This window comes from Erinaceus europaeus, assembly GCF_950295315.1.
Source record: "Erinaceus europaeus chromosome 5 unlocalized genomic scaffold, mEriEur2.1 SUPER_5_unloc_1, whole genome shotgun sequence".
Lineage (NCBI taxonomy): Eukaryota > Metazoa > Chordata > Mammalia > Eulipotyphla > Erinaceidae > Erinaceus > Erinaceus europaeus.
The window spans coordinates 300,761-316,290 of NW_026647112.1; the positions used below are offsets into that span (position 1 = coordinate 300,761).

The 15,530-nt window shown below is 62.7% G+C and overlaps 2 protein-coding genes across 3 annotated transcripts in view; one reads left to right on the plus strand and one right to left on the minus strand.

Moving 5' to 3' along the window:
- TFDP1 (transcription factor Dp-1) overlaps nucleotides 1-4,086 on the plus strand; it is a 22,995-nt gene extending 18,909 nt beyond the window's left edge. For both annotated transcript variants that reach the window (XM_060183747.1, XM_060183748.1), the window contains exons 7-12: nucleotides 233-376; nucleotides 718-786; nucleotides 926-1,077; nucleotides 1,567-1,733; nucleotides 1,841-1,919; nucleotides 3,276-4,086. In XM_060183747.1, coding sequence (XP_060039730.1) covers nucleotides 233-376; nucleotides 718-786; nucleotides 926-1,077; nucleotides 1,567-1,733; nucleotides 1,841-1,919; nucleotides 3,276-3,420 — 756 coding nt within the window. In that variant the 3' untranslated portion in view covers nucleotides 3,421-4,086. The remainder of the gene's footprint in view (nucleotides 1-232; nucleotides 377-717; nucleotides 787-925; nucleotides 1,078-1,566; nucleotides 1,734-1,840; nucleotides 1,920-3,275) is intronic.
- Nucleotides 4,087-4,584: 498 nt separating this feature from the next.
- ATP4B (ATPase H+/K+ transporting subunit beta) lies at nucleotides 4,585-12,074 on the minus strand. The gene is made up of 7 exons (XM_007537454.2): nucleotides 11,916-12,074; nucleotides 10,944-11,072; nucleotides 9,241-9,354; nucleotides 8,936-9,135; nucleotides 8,234-8,290; nucleotides 7,255-7,356; nucleotides 4,585-5,166 (listed from the first exon to the last, which is right to left on the minus strand). Exons 1-7 carry the CDS (start codon nucleotides 12,025-12,027, stop codon nucleotides 4,933-4,935), a joined length of 948 nt encoding a protein of 315 aa, XP_007537516.1. The 5' UTR covers nucleotides 12,028-12,074; the 3' UTR covers nucleotides 4,585-4,932.
- Nucleotides 12,075-15,530: the final 3,456 nt, after the last annotated feature.

A 15,530-nucleotide genomic window follows, 5' to 3' on the forward strand; every position in this document is an offset into this window, starting at 1 on the left:
CGTGGCTTCCGGTCCCAGGGTCTGGGCCCACGTGGGCTGGAGCTTGTTGCCCTGTTCCTGTGGCCCCCTCGACCGGGTCCTCTCCTGCGTGGGCGCCGGTGCCCTGGGCGGGTGGTCACTGTCTGCCCCGCGTCCACTGTGTGGGCGGCAGAGCCCTGGGCGGGTGGTCAGCGTTGCCCTGCGTCCCCTGGGTGGCAGTGCCCTGGGCGGGTGGTCAGCGTCTGCCCCGCAGGCCTACGACCAGAAGAACATTAGACGCCGGGTGTACGATGCCCTCAACGTGCTCATGGCCATGAACATCATCTCCAAGGAGAAGAAGGAAATTAAATGGATTGGGCTGCCCACCAACTCGGCCCAGGAATGCCAGAACCTCGAGGTACGGCCCCCTGCGGCCCGGCGGGCTCCACCCTCGTCCTGCGCGCTGACGTCAGCCGCCGCCAGCCCACGTGGGGAGGTGAGAGGGGCGACAGCACCAGCCGGGCCTGCCCTCACGTGCCCGGCCTGTCCCTGGGCCTGCCCCCCCGCCCCCGGGCCTGTCCCCTCAGGCCTCTGCCCTTACACACCCAGCCTGCCGCCCAGGGGTATCACCCTGGCCCTGACACCTCTCATCCCTGGGCCCTCGTCCCTCCCTGGAGCCTGTCCCCTGGGCCCCTCACCCTGTGTGGCCGGCCTGGTCCCCACAGCAGCACAGTGGTGAGTTGTGTGTGGTGTTTGAAGGTGGAGCGGCAGAGGAGGCTGGAGAGGATAAAGCAGAAACAGTCCCAACTTCAGGAGCTCATCCTGCAGGTGAGGGGCTGGGCAGGGCTGGCAGCCTCACGTGCCCTCGGAGGGCAGAGAGCAGGGGCACGGGAGGTGCGTGAGGTCGGGGGGGGGGTGAGGCGTGGGGTCCCGGCAGGGGTGAGTCAGGTCTGAGCCCCGCCCCCAGCAAATCGCGTTCAAGAACCTGGTGCAGAGGAACCGGCAGGCTGAGCAGCAGGCGGGCCGCCCGCCGCCCCCAAACTCCGTCATCCACCTGCCCTTCATTATCGTCAACACCAGCAAGAAGACCGTCATCGACTGCAGCATCTCCAACGACAAGTAGGCCCGGGACCCAGGACCCGGGACCTGTGCCCGGCCGCGTCCCTCACTGCCCATGGCCCCTTGGGGGAGGGGAGCAGCCTGGGGCCCGGGGTGGCCTGGGTGGCCCAGGTGTGTCCTGGGTGTGTCCTGTGGCCCTGGGTGTGTCCTGTGGCCCTGGGTGTCCTCAGTGGCCCTGGGTGTCCTTAGCGTCCCCAGCTGTGCCCTGGGTGTCCTCAGTGTCCCTGGCTGGCCCGGCTGTGCCCTGTGCCCACGCTGCAGAGCTTGCCGTGAATGCTGGGGCCGGCTACTCCGTGCTGGCAGCTCCATGCTCGGTCGAGTTGGGGCGCTCCCTGTGCGTCCCCTCCCCTCGGACCCCGTCCCTTGGGTGTCTGCCCGCTGTGGTCTGGAGGTGTGAGCGGGTGCGGGCCAGAAGCTGGGCAGCGTCGGCCTCTCGCCCGGCATGGCTGCCCCTGGCCGACGCCCCGCCCGCCCGCCCTCCCTCCGCAGGTTCGAGTACCTGTTCAACTTTGACAACACGTTTGAGATCCACGATGACATCGAGGTGCTGAAGCGCATGGGCCTGGCCTGCGGGCTGGACTCGGGCAGCTGCTCGGCTGAAGATCTGAGGACGGCCCGCAGCCTGGTGCCCAAGGCGCTGGAGCCCTACGTCACAGGTCAGCGGGCAGGCGGGTGGGGCCCTGAGCCTGCGCAGCATCCGGGGACGGGCGGCGGGGCGGCTGGTGGCCTCGGGTCCCCTGAGCTGCCCTCCTCTGTCCCCCAGAAATGGCTCAGGGGACCATCGGCGGCGTTTTCCTGGCATCCACCATTTCAGGCTCTAACGGCACGAGGCTCTCGGCCAGGTGGGTGGCACCCGGGGCTGTCTGCCGCGGCCTCCCTGCTGTTCCCTGCCGTCCCCAGTCCCCAGAGATGGCACCTGGACGTGGGCCCGGGCCCCGAGCCCCCGAGATTGTTACAGAGCCCGAGGATGGGACCGTCCCCACAGCAGCTGCTCAGACGTGCGGTGTCCTCACTGTCCCCGAGAGGCCTGCTGGTGCCCCCTGTCCCCAGAGGGCTCTGGCCTTTCCGGCTCTGACTCACTGGTCTGAGCCCCAGCCGGGTGCAGCGCCCCACCCCAGCCAGCCACACCCCCAGGTGCTCGGTCACCCACACAGCAGGGTCACCTGTGTCACGGGGGGTGGCTTGCCTCTTTGGGGCCCTTCACCTTCAAGATGGGGTGCCCAAGGGGGGGTGGGCATGGCGGGGAGAAGGAGGGCTTCAGGGTGGTTCTGGCCTATATCCATCTGTGTCTGTCCCTCTGTCCCTGCTGGTGGGTGTCCCCCAATCATGTCCCTCTGTCCCCGCTGGTGGTATTGTACCCACAGTGTCCCTCTGTCCCCGCTGGTGGGTCTGTCCCCTGACTGTCCCTCTGTCCCCACTGGTGGGTCTGTCCCCGCTGGTGGGTCTGTCCCCTGACTGTCCCTCTGTCCCCGCTGGTGGGTCTGTCCCGACTGTCCCTCTGTCCCCGCTGGTGGATCTGTCCCCTGACTGTCCCTCTGTCCCTGCTGGTGGTGCTGTCCCCTGACTGTCCCTCTGTCCCCACTGGTGGGTCTGTCCCCTGACTGCCCCTCTGTCCCTGCTGGTGTGTCTGTCCCCTGACTGTCCCTCTGTTCCCGCTGGTGGGTCTGTCCCCTGACTGTCCCTCTGTCCCCACTGGTGGGTCTGTCCCCTGACTGTCCCTCTGTCCCCGCTGGTGGGTCTATCCCCTGACTGTCCCTCTGTGCTGGTGGGTCTGTCCCCTGACTGTCCCTGCCGGTAGGTCTGTCCCCTGACTGTCCCTCTGTCCCCGCTGGTGGTGCTGTCCCCTGATTGTCCCTCTGTCCCCACTGGTGGGTCTGTCCCGACTGTCCCTCTGTCCCTGCTGGTGGGTCTGTCCCCTGACTGTCTCTCTGTCCCTGCCGGTGGGTCTGTCCCCTGACTGTCCCTCTGTCCCACTGGTGGGTCTGTCCCCTGACTGTCCCTCTGTCCCTGCTGGTGGTGCTGTCCCCTGACTGTCCCTCTGTCCCTGCTGGTGGGTCTGTCCCCTGACTGTCCCTCTGTTCCCGCTGGTGGGTCTGTCCCAACTGTCCCTCTGTCCCCGCTGGTGGGTCTGTCCCCTGACTGTCCCTCTGTCCCTGCTGGTGGGTCTGGCCCCTCACTGCGTCCCCACGCCTCTGCAGTGACCTAACCAACGGAGGGGACGGGATGCTGGCCACCAGCTCCAGCGGGTCCCAGTACAGCGGGTCTCGGGTGGAGACGCCCGTGTCGTGCGTGGGGGACGAGGACGAGGACGACGAGGACTTTGAGAACGAGGAGGAGGACTGACACGCCTGCCCGGCTCCTGCGTGGCCCTGGCACTGCACTGCGGCCCTGCTGCCTGGCCCCGCCACTCAGGGCGATTCTGTGTTTGTGTTCCCTGCTTTTTGAGAGATGGCTTGTCCCCGTCCATCCCCGCTCCTGTTGGCCTGAGGACGCCGCGGCCCCTGCGCCCACGGCCCGTCCCTCTCACAGTGCCCGGGCTGGTGGGCACCCCCAGTAGCGTCGCGGCCCCTCCCCACCCCGGCCCTGTGCCCTTCTGGGAGTCTGGTTGGAGCCGCTGGCGGGCGCGGTCACATAGCTGTTTACAGAGGCGTCTGAGGACGCAACGGAGCAGTCGCATCTGTTCTGACGGTATCTTCTGTGATCTATTATAAAGTTGAGATTAAATATAGAGAATGTTTTAACAGTTTTTTAACTCAGAATTTGTCGATCATTTTTAATAGTTCCTTTTTATAAAGAAAAGGCATCTGAGGACAGTCGCCTGTTTTAAAACTATTGGCGAGGAACCATGACGCATGGCTGGACTGCCTGTTGAGAAGCAAGTCTTTTTATTGAAACACAAATAAACTTTTTCTGTAATATTTTATGGAATATAAAGAGACTTTAATCGTCTGACTTGTTTAACTCAACACTGTTAGTTTTTATTAATAAAACGCGCATGAGCATTTTAAACGGCCGTGTCTCTTGACTGGGATGCTGCCGTAGGCACTGAGCCGGGCACCCAGCCCCCGACCCTGCCTTGGGGCCTGGAGCCCGGTTCTGAGGCTCAAGAGTTTGATGACGGGAGGGTGGCGGGCCTGAGGCATGGGGGGCCTGGTGGTCCAGGGCTCTCATGGGGTGGGGGTCCGCATGGACGACACCCTGGGGCCCCACCCTGCAGGGCCAGAAACAGCTCAGCCTTCACCCTGAGGCTGGCAGGCTGACGGGGCACGTGGGCACGTCCCATGCAGGGCACGTGTGGTGTGGGGTTGTGTCCAGTGGGGGTGGGCGTGACCAGGGCGTGGGCATGCCGAGGGGTCTCTGCTGTGGGAGTGTGTAGGGTGCGGGTGTGTTTAAAGCAGGTGGTCGAGTGCGTGTGTTTGTGGCAGGGGTCATGTTCAGAGCGGGTAGGCACGTCCCTGGTGGGTGGGGGCCTATGGGGCAGCTGGGTCCTGGGGGAGGCGTCTGCCCTCTGGCGCTGGGCCACCTGTCATCTGTGGCTTGTGGCCACGTGAGTGGGAGGTGTGACGTCCTGCTCAAGGCCTAGGCTGGCGAGGGCAAGGGCGTGGGGGGCTGGAGAGAGGAGGTTGGCACAGCACAGCTGGCACTGCCATCCTTGGGGCTCAGTCCCAGCATCTGGGGGGGCAGTGCTCTTCCAGGCAAGCCCCCCAACACCCAGAGTGTTAGAGCTGTCTGAGGGCTGGCAAGGCGGCTCAGTGGGCTGTGTACCTGCTGTGTGGTGCCCACAGCCACCCCCGGCCCCCATCCCTCGCCCCTGAGGAGCTGGCCGAGCACTGGAGCCCCAGCAGTGACGCAGCTTTAACCTTTATTGTCTGTCATGGGTCCCGGGGGGCTCAGGCGACGTGTGGGGGTGGGGGACAGGGGTGTACCCCCCTCCTGGATCTGCAGCTTGAACTCCACTTTGCCCTCGTATGGGTCGTGGGGGTTGTCGGAGGTCACATGCTCGGCCAGGACCCGGCACACAATGTCCACCTCCGTGTTCCGGGGCACATTGAGCAGCTTTGCGGCCACTAGCGGGTTGGTATAGGTGGGCTGAAGGGTCAGGGAGGGGTGGGCAGTGGACATGTCTCAGTGACCAGCCCCCCGGCTCAGTGTCCAGCCCCCCGTCTCAGTGACCAGCCCCCCGTCTCAGTGATCAGCCCCCCGTCTCAGTGACCAGCCCCCGGCTCAGTGTCCAGCCTCCCGTCTCAGTGATCAGCCCCCATCTCAGTGATCAGCCCCCCGTCTCAGTGATCAGCCCCCATCTCAGTGATCAGCCCCCTGTCTCAGTGACCAGCCCCGGTCTCTATGACCAGCCTCCGTTTCAGTGATCAGCCCCCATCTCAGTGATCAGCCCCCATCTCAGTGATCAGCCCCCCGTCTCAGTGACCAGCCCCCCGTCTCAGTGATCAGCCCCCCGTCTCAGTGATCAGCCCCCATCTCAGTGATCAGCCCCCCGTCTCAGTGACCAGCCCCGGTCTCTATGACCAGCCTCCGTTTCAGTGATCAGCCCCCATCTCAGTGATCAGCCCCCCGTCTCAGTGACCAGCCCCCCGTCTCAGTGATCAGCCCCCATCTCAGTGTCCAGCCCCCCGTCTCAGTGACCAGCCCCCCGTCTCAGTGACCAGCCCCCCGTCTCAGTGATCAGCCCCCATCTCAGTGACCAGCCCCCCGTCTCAGTGACCAGCCCCCCGTCTCAGTGATCAGCCCCCATCTCAGTGATCAGCCCCCCGTCTCAGTGACCAGCCCCGGTCTCTATGACCAGCCTCCGTCTCAATGTCCAGCCCCCGTCTCAGTGACCGGCCCCCCCGTCTCAGTGATCAGCCCCCATCTCAGTGATCAGCCCCCCGTCTCAGTGACCAGCCCCGGTCTCTATGACCAGCCTCCGTTTCAGTGATCAGCCCCCATCTCAGTGATCAGCCCCCCGTCTCAGTGACCAGCCCCCCGTCTCAGTGATCAGCCCCCATCTCAGTGATCAGCCCCCCGTCTCAGTGACCAGCCCCGGTCTCTATGACCAGCCTCCGTCTCAATGTCCAGCCCCCGTCTCAGTGACCGGCCCCCCCCCGTCTCAGTGATCAGCCCCCATCTCAGTGATCAGCCCCCCGTCTCAGTGTCCAGCCACCATCTCAGTGTCTACCCCCCATCTGTCCAGTGACCAGCCCCCGTCTCAGTAACCAGCCCACTATCTCAGTGACCAGCCCACCATCTCAGTGACCAGCCCACCATCTCAGTGACCAGCCCACCATCTCAGTGTCCAGCCCCCATCTCAGTGTCCAGCCCCCCATCTGTGTCCAGTGACCAACCCACCATCTCAGTGTCCAGCCCCCGTCTCAGTGACCAGCCCCCATCTCAGTGTCCAGCCCCCATCTCAGTGTCCAGTGTCCAGCCCACCATCTCAGTGTCCAGCCCCCATCTCAGTGTCCAGTGACCAGCCCACCATCTCAGTGACCAGCCCCGTCTCAGTGTCCAGCCCCCATCTCAGTGTCCAGCTCCCCATCTCAGTGACCAGCCCCCGTCTCAGTGTCCAGCTTCCCATATCAGTGTCCAGTTCCCATCTCAGTGACCAGCCCCCTCATCTGTGTCCAGTGTCCAGCCCCCCCGTCTCAGTGACCAGCCTCCCGTCTCAGTGATGAGCCCCCATCTCAGTGACTAGTCTCAGTGTCCAGCCCGCTCCCCTGTCATGGCTACCTGTCCTGACCAGACCCCTAGACACAGATAGGCAGTGGTCAGCACTGGGCAGCTGTGGAGGCCTTGGGAAGGAAGAGCAGGGCCCAGGGCTCTAGGGCAGGTTTGCTCTGCCCATGTGGACACTTTTTTTTCCCCTTTTGTTGCCCTTGTCTTTTTATCATAGTTATTGTTACTGATGTCGTCATTGTTGGAGAGGACAGAGAGAAATGGAGAGAGGAGGGCAAGACAGAGGGGGAGAGAAAGACAGACACCTGCAGACCTGCTTCACCACTTGTGAAGCGACCCCTCTGCAGGTGGTGATCCGGGGACTCGAACTGGGATCCTTACGCCGGTCCTTCATGTGGACACTGTCTTATGGGTCAGCAGCTGGGCCTGGGGACTGTCTGTCTGTCTGTGCTTCCTTGGCCGGGACCACCTGTCCACACTGCCCCGTATCCACTGGCCAAGGCCTACCTGGGCCTTCCTGCCGTAGTAAGGGAAGTAGTGCAGGTCGAAGGTGCCGTTGGGGGGGTAGAAGGCCACCTGCAGAGGCTCCTGGTGCTGGCGGGCTGGGTCCTGCGGGGAGACGGCGTCAGGGCACACACCTGCCTGGGTGTGTGTGCAAGTGTGTACGCGCGCCCATCCACTCTGCACACGCCTGCCTGGGCCTTGTGTGTGTGCAAGCGTGTCTGTGCGCCTGCCCGCTCTGCACACGCCTGCCTGGGCCGTGTGTGTGTGCAAGCGTGTCTGTGCGCCCGCCCGCCCGCCCGCTCTGCACACGCCTGCCTGGGTGTGTGTGCAAGCGTGTCCGCCCGCCCGCCCGCTCTGCACACGCCTGCCTGGGCCGTGTGTGTGTGCCTGCCCTGTGCTGGTGTGGTCAGCGGCCTGGGTCTGGTGTGGTGACCAGCACTAAGCTCCCGGGGCATGCACCTGTGTGAGATGACCAGGCCCTGCAGCCCCCGTCTGGAGGCTGTGGAGTGGGCAGGGGCAGCCCTGCCTGGAGGGGCTGAGAGCCAGGTGAACATATGGGTCAGAAGCCACCGCTGCCATGGACTCTGTCCTCACCGTGATGGCCGAGCTTGTCTGGAGGGGAGATCTGGTCCCTTGGGGGCAGTGACAGACCAAGAAACAACCTGCCCCAGGGTGGGGGTGGGGGCACTGAACACCAGAGCAGTGGGGGCTGGGTTGGGGGCCTGGGGCAGGGGTGGGTGGCCTCGAAGGGCCGGTGCTCTGGGGCTCGGTCCTGGTGTCCCGGGCCTCTGGGGAGCAGGGCCGGGCTTGGGTGCAGTGGTGGTAACGAGCTTTATATTCTATGCAGAAGGCTGTTTCTGGGAGTCTGGGGGTTGGACTGGTACCTTGAGGTGAGGGGCTGCAGTGTCTTGAGGGGGTGGCAGCCTAGTGGGTGGGGAGTAGCCTGGGGGCTGACGGGTTCCCAGGGCTCAGGGCCACTCACCAGGAAGGCGCAGTCCACTCTGGGCACCGTGGTGTTACCAGGGAGGAACCCCACAATCTGTGGATGGAGGGGCTGTGAGCACTGGGAGGCTGAGGACATCACTGCAGCTGGGGGCATGCTGGCATGACATCCGACTCCCGCCCACGGGCCGGTGGTGCCCACGTCTCTGTCCTGGCTCCCCAGTCTCGCCCGGTCCTGGGTGCCCTCTGTGGAACCAGCACCCACGCAGCTGGGACAGGTCTCTTAGGACTTCTGGCTGCTGGGAGCTGCAGGGCACAGACGCCTGGCTGACCATGTGGGAGGAACGTGGACCTGGCCACAAGGTGCGGGACCACCTTCACCCAGCCCAGGTGTGCCCCGCCCTGACCCCCAGGATCCCCGTAACTGCTCCCCAGTCCATGATGAGCATGGACCAGCCCATTCCAGACACCTTGGCTGGCAAAGGGTGCCCAGCACCCCGGCTGCCTGCACCCACCCTGCCCACACGCCTAGCTCTCATGGCCCCCAGCCTGCCCTCCCCTGGCCTCAGCCTGCCCTCCCCATGCCCTCTGACACCCAGCCTGCCTGTCCCCTGGCCCTCTGACACCCAGCCTGCCCGTCCCCTGGCCCTCTGACACCCCAGCCTGCCCGTCCCCTGGCCCCTGGCCTGCTTCCCCTGGCCTCTGCCTGCCCCTCTCCCCCAGCCCCCAGCCTGGGACGCGCCCTGTTCATCTTCAGCAGGAAGCAGGGCTTCCCCTCCATGAAGCCGAAGCTGGGGTCCTGTTGGCCAGAGCAGTTGTGCAACATGTCGGCCGTGAACCTGCAGGAGAACTTGGTGTGGTTCGGGGCCCGGAAGCTGGGCTGCAGGAAGTAGCCCTCCTCCGTGCAGTTCAGGTTATGTTCCTGGAGCTCCGGCGAGTAGCCTGAGGGAGAGACCGCGGCTGACCACGGCTGACCGCATCCTGCAGACGGGGCCACGGGCGTGGGACCCACCTGCGGGCCCACCTGCACCACTGCCCGCTGCCCACCTGCCAAGAAGTTGTGCAGTGTGAGCACGAGGCCTCTCCAGCTGTCAGGGCTGGACAGGTTGTAGGAGATGTCCAGGCCGTGCTCGCCATACACGTCCGGCCGCAGCGTCACCCCTGGAAGAGTCCATGGTCACCGGCTCCAGGTGGGGCCGAACAGGTGGCGCTGGCAGAGCCGAGGGGGTGGGCCACTGACCACAGCTGGACATGCCCCAGCAGCCCGGCAGACCAGAGGCTGTGCCCAGCCTTTTTAGTGGGGAGAGGTGGGAGCCTGTCCAGCTGGGGGGTCTGTCCAGGTGGGAGTTTGTCCAGGTGGGGGCCTGTCCCCTTCTGGGGACCTGTCCACCCTGGGGGGTTTCTCTCCAAGCCTGGGAGAGAACCTCTGCCTCCTTGTTCTGCCCCCATCTCAGGGTCCCCCCCCATACCCTATCCTGCCCCCACACTCGGTGTGCCCCCAGCCCGCCCCCTGTCCTGCCCCCTGTCCTACCCCCAGCCTGCCCCCAGCCTGTCCCGTCCTGCCCCCAGCCTGCCCCCAGCCTGCCCCCTGTCCTGTCCCATCCTGCCCCCCAGCCTGCCCCCAGCCTGTCCCATCCTGCCCCCATCCTGCCCCCAGCCTACCCCGTCCTGCCCCCCAGCCTGCCCCCAGCCTGCCCCGTCCTGCCCCCAGCCTGTCCTGTCCTGGCCCCAGCCTGCCCCCCAGCTTGCTCTGTCCTGCCCCCAGCCTGCCCCCAGCCTGCCCCGTCCTGCCCCCCAGCCTGTCCTGTCCTGCCCCCAGCCTGTCCCGTCCGGCCCCCAGCCTTCCCCCAGCCTGCCCCCCAGCCTGCCCCCAGCCTGCCCCCAGCCTTCCCCCAGCCTTCCCCCTGTCCTGCCCCCTGTCCTGTCCCCAGCCTGCCCCCCAGCCTGCCCCCTGTCCTGCCCCCTGTCCTGTCCCCAGCCTGCCCCCAGCCTGCTCCCTGTCCTGCCCCCAGCCTGCCCCCAGCCTTCCCCCAGCCTGCCCCCTGTCCTGCCCCCTGTCCTGTCCCCAGCCTGCCCCCCAGCCTGCCCCCAGCCTGCCCCGTCCTGCCCCCAGCCTGCCCCCCAGCTTGCTCTGTCCTGCCCCCAGCCTGCCCCCAGCTTGCCCCGTCCTGCCCCCTGTCCTACCCCCAGCCTGCCCCGTCCTGCCCCCAGCCTGTCCCCACCCTGCCCCCAGCCTGCCCCGTCCTGCCCCCCAGCCTGCCCCCTGTCCTGCCCCCTGTCCTGTCCCCAGTCTGCCCCCCAGCCTGCCCCCAGCCTGCCCCCCAGCCTGTCCCCCAGCCTGCCCCGTCCTGTCCCCCAGCATTCCCCCAGCCTGCCCCCTGTCCTGCCCCCTGTCCTGCCCCCATCCTGCCCCCCAGCCTGCCCCGTCCTGCCCCCAGCATGCCCCGTCCTGCCCCCAGCCTGCCCTGTCCTGCCCCCAGCATGCCCCGTCCTGCCCCCAGCCTGCCCTGTCCTGCCCCCAGCCTGTCCCCAGCCTGCCCCCAGCCTGCCCCGTCCTGCCCCCAGCCTGCCCCGTCCTGCCCCCAGCCTGCCCCCAGCCTGCCCCGTCCTGCCCCCAGCCTGCCCCGTCCTGCCCCCAGCCTGCCCCCAGCCTGCCCCGTCCTGCCCCCAGCCTGCCCCGTCCTGCCCCCAGCCCGTCCTGTCCTGCCCCCAGCCTGCCCCGTCCTGCCCCAGCCGCGCCCCTCCAGCACCTGGTGACTTGAGCTGGTCCTGGTAATCCGGTGTGTAGGGGTCGATGGTCCACATGAGCACGTACAGGCTCAGGGCAAACAGGCCGGTCATGACCACGTAGAAGCCCACGTAGTACAGGCTGATCAGCACTGGGGCGGGCGGGGGTTCCGAAACGTTCTCCCACTGTCCTCTGCGCCCGCCCACCTGGGGAGCTCTGAGGGCTGTGAGCTCAGCCGGGGAGCAAGGGGCCCCAGGGGATGGGGTGCAGGGAGGGTCCCAGGGGACCTGGGGCTTAGGGGGCGGGGGACATGGGATGGGGGGCTGGGGTTCTTAGGGGATGTGGTGGGGTGGTTCTGGTGGACATGGGTGGGGCGGAGGGACAGGTGTGGTCACTTGGCTGCACACACTGGCCTCTGCCCCCCCCCCGCAGCCCCCCCAGGAGTGCTAACCACACACGGCCTGCTTAGCTGCCCAGACCCGTCTGCAGACGCCAGCTGGGGCTCAGGTCTGCCACTGTCCAGCCCTCGCCCACCCAGAGCCCGGGGGCTGCGTCTCATGGCTACGGCCATCCCACTCCCCGGGTCTCTCCCCCACCCAGAGCCCGGGGGCTGCGTCTCACGGCTACGGCCATCCCACTCCCCGGGTCTCTCCCCCACCCAGAGCCCGGGGGCTGCGTCTCGCGGCTACGGCCATCCCACTCCCCGGGTCTCTCCCCCACCCAGAGCCCGGGGGCTGCGTCTCGCGGCTACGGCCATCCCACTCCCCGGGTCTCTCCCCCACCCAGAGCCCGGGGGCTGCGTCTCGCGGCTACGGCCATCCCACTCCCCGGGTCTCTCCCCCACCCAGAGCCCGGGGGCTGCGTCTCACGGCTACGGCCTTTCCACTCCCCAGGTCACAGGACAGTCTCTGGAGGGCAGGTGGGCAGCCTCAGTGTCACCTGGTCTAGTGCCCCTGTCTGTCCCCACCCCGGCCACCAAGCACCGCTCCCGTACCCCAGCGCCCGGGCGTGCGCCCCAGCATCTGGCCCGTGTCCGGGTTCCAGCAATAGTGCCGGAACTCCTCCATCCGCTGGCCACACGTCTTCTTCTCCTGCAAGGCCGCCATGACTGTTCCCGTACACGGGTGGCCTCGGGCTTTAAGTTCTGCCACCAGCTGAAGGGCACCCTTGGTTATCAGGCCCGCCAGGCAACGGGGCCTGCGGGTTCTCCAGATATCAGGCCCCCTGGAATCAGGGCTGGCGCCACCCGGGGTGCCCTTGGCTGCCCACTATCTGATCTGATAGCAGAGGGGACCAGTCTGAGGCCGCTGCTCCCTGCAGGGCACGGAGTGGGGGAGGAGCCCAGGGCGGGCGGGACTCTGGGACACCTGGGCCTGTCTTGTTCCTGGGGAAAGGCTGCAGAGTTGGGGTGCACTGGGTGTGGGCTGAGGGCCGCCTCAACACTGAGCAGAGCCCCCCCCCCCCCTGCACACAGAGCAGACTGCTGTCGCTCTGGAGTCCTTCTTTAATCTAATTCTATTTTTATTTTTATTTTATTTTATTTTTTTTCAAATTTTTAAAAATATTTATTTAATTTATTTATTCCCTTTTGTTGCCCTTGTTGTTTTATTGTTGTAGTTATTATTATTGATGTCATTGTTGGATAGGTCAGAGAGAAATGGAGAGAGGAGGGGAAGACAGAGAGGGGGAGAGAAAGACAGACACCTGCAGACCTGCTTCACCGCCTGTGAAGCGACTCCCCTGCAGGTGGGGAGCCGGGGGCTCGAACCGGGATCCTTACGCCGGTCCTTGTGCTTTGCGCCACCTGCGCTTAACCTGCTGCGCTACTGCCCGACTCCCTGAGTTTTATTTTTTTATTGCCACCACAGTTGCCTCTGAGTGCCAACATGCTGAATCCAAGGCTTTCATGGCCAGTGATCTTGCTTTCTCTCTCTCTCTCTCTCTCTCTCTCTCTCTTTCTTTCTTTCTTTCTTTCTTTCAGAAGACAGAGAAAAATTGAGAGGGAATGGGGAGATAGAGAAGGGGAGAGACAGAGACAGCGGCAGCCCTGCTCCACTGCTCGTGAAGCCTCCCCCCTGCAGGTGGGGACGGGGGACGTGACTGTAATGTGTGTGGCCAGCAGGTTGACCCGCAGAACCTAGGGGTTCCGACCCCTCCCAGCCCCCCAGGGTCCCAGACAGCACTGATCCATCCCCTGCGTCTCTGAGGGGACGGAGCCCAGATAGCAGTACCACAAAGCCCCCGGCCTCGAAGGCCCTCTCGGCAGTGCCCCACGTGGCATTCCCCAGGGCTGAGCCTGGCATGCCGCAGCCTCCAGAAAGTCCCGGCCGCGTCCCTACGCCCTGTTTGACCGGCGTCTCCTCTGTGCCCCACCTGGACAGAGGCAGCAGAGGGAGAGTCTGGCAGGCAGATAGCCGACGCGAGCGGCCATGGGGATAGACAGTGGCTGGCTGTAGAAGTCAGAGGCATTGGTCAAGTGCAGGTGGCGCAAAGCGCAGGGACCGGCGTAAGGATCCCGGTTCCAGCCCCCGGCTCCCCACCTGCAGGGGAGTCGCTTCACAGGCAGTGAAGCAGGTCTGCAGGTGTCTGTCTTTCTCTCCCCCTCTCTGTCTTCCCCTCCTCTCTCCATTTCTCTCTGTCCTATCCAACAACAACAGCATCAACTATAACAACAATAAAACAACAAGGACAACAAAAGGGAAAATAAATAATAAAAAATAATAATAATAAAGTCAGAGACATTGCTGGTGGCACGCACTCCCCCACAGGACCTCGTGCCAGTCATGAGCGACCCCACGCCACACAGCGGGTACAAGATGAGCGTGGGGGGAGGAGACGGCACACCTGGTTGAGCGCACACGTCAACCATGTGCAAGGACCCGGGTTCCAGCCCTGCTCCCCACCTGCAGGGGAAGGCTTCAGGAGTGGTGGAGCAGGGCTGCAGGGGTCTCTCTCCCTCTCTGTCTCTCACTTCCCTCTCAGTTTCTCTCTGTACCTGACAAAAATAAGATTGAATAAAATGAGAAAATAACCACTGGGAGTAGTGAATTCATAGTACCGGCACCAAGCCTCAGTGACGACCTTGGTGGCAATTGAATGAATGAGTGAATGAATGAATGAGTGAGTGAATGAGTGAGTGAGTGAATGAATGAGTGAGTGAATGAATGAATGAGTGAATGAGTGAGTGAATGAGTGAGTGAATGAATGAATGATTGAATGAGTGAGTAAATGAGTGAGTGAATGAATGAATGAATGAGTGAGTAAATGAGTGAATGAGTGAGTGAATGAAAGTGAATGAGTGAGTGGAGTGAATGAATGAGTGAATGAATGAGTGAGTGAATGAATGAATGAGTGAGTGAATGAATGAATGAGTGAATGAATGAGTGAGTGAATGAATGAATGACTGAGTGAGTGAGTGAATGAATGAATGAGTGAGTAAATGAGTGAGTGAATGAGTGAATGAATGAATGAATGAGTGAGTGAGTAAATGAGTGAATGAGTGAGTGAATGAAAGTGAATGAGTGAGTGGATGAATGAGTGAGTGAATGAATGAGTGAATGAATGAGTGAGTGAATGAATGAATGAGTGAATGAGTGAATGAATGAGTGAGTGAATGAGTGAGTGAATGAATGAATGAGTGAATGAGTGAATGAATGAGTGAGTGAATGAATGAATGAGTGAGTGAGTGAATGACTGAGTGAGTGAGTGAATGAATGAATGAATGAGTGAGTAAATGAGTGAGTGAATGAGTGAGTGAATGAATGAATGAGTGAATGAGTGAGTGAGTGAATGAATGAGTGAGTGAGTGAATGACTGAGTGAGTGAGTGAATGAATGAATGAGTGAGTAAATGAGTGAATGAATGAATGAGTGAGCGGATGAATGAGTGAATGAATGAGTGAGTGAATGAATGAGTGAGTGAATGAATGAATGAATGAATGAGTGAGTGAATGAATGAATGACTGAGTGAGTGAGTGAATGAATGAATGACTGAGTGAGTGAATGAATGAATGAATGAGTGAGTAAATGAGTGAGTGAATGAATGAGTGAGTGAGTGAATGAATGAAAGCAAACAAGTAACATTATTAGAGAAGGTAACGGCACATCTGGTTGAGCTCACATGTCACCAGGCACAAGGACCTGGGTCTGAGTCCCTAGTCCCCACCCGCAGGGGAAAATCTTCAGGTGGAGCAGGGCTGCAGGTCTCTCTCTGTGTCTCTCTCCCTCTCTCCCTTTCTCTCTCTGTCTCCCTCCCTCTCTACTTCCCCCTTTCTTTTTCCCTTCCCTCGCAATTTTTTTTCTTAATATCTTTATTTATTTATTGGATAGAGACAGCCAGATTTGAGAGGGAGGGGAAGACAGAGAGGAAGAGAGGCCGAGAGATGCTTGAACCCTGCTTCACCACTCAGGAAGCTTTCCCCCTGCGAGTGGGGACCAGGAGCTTGAAGCTGGGACCTTGCGCACTGGAGCGTGCGCTCAACCAGGTGCGCCGCCGCCCAGCCCCTCAATTTCTTTTTGTCTCTATCCAAAACAAATAAAAGATTTAAAAAATATATTTATTTTATTTATTTATTCCCTTTTGTGGCCCTTGTTGTTTTATTGCTGATGTC

Bases quoted from the DNA above. Each gene is read 5' to 3' on its own strand.
- ATP4B (XM_007537454.2), bottom strand. From the start codon at position 12,027: ATGGCGGCCTTGCAGGAGAAGAAGACGTGTGGCCAGCGGATGGAGGAG. The intron at 9,136-9,240 runs GTGGGCAGCGGG...TCTCTCCCTCAG, and splicing joins ACTGCACAACTTCTTGGCAG to GCTACTCGCCGGAGCTCCAG. The intron at 5,167-7,254 runs GTAGGCCTTGGC...CTGACCCTTCAG, and splicing joins ACTACGGCAGGAAGGCCCAG to CCCACCTATACCAACCCGCT.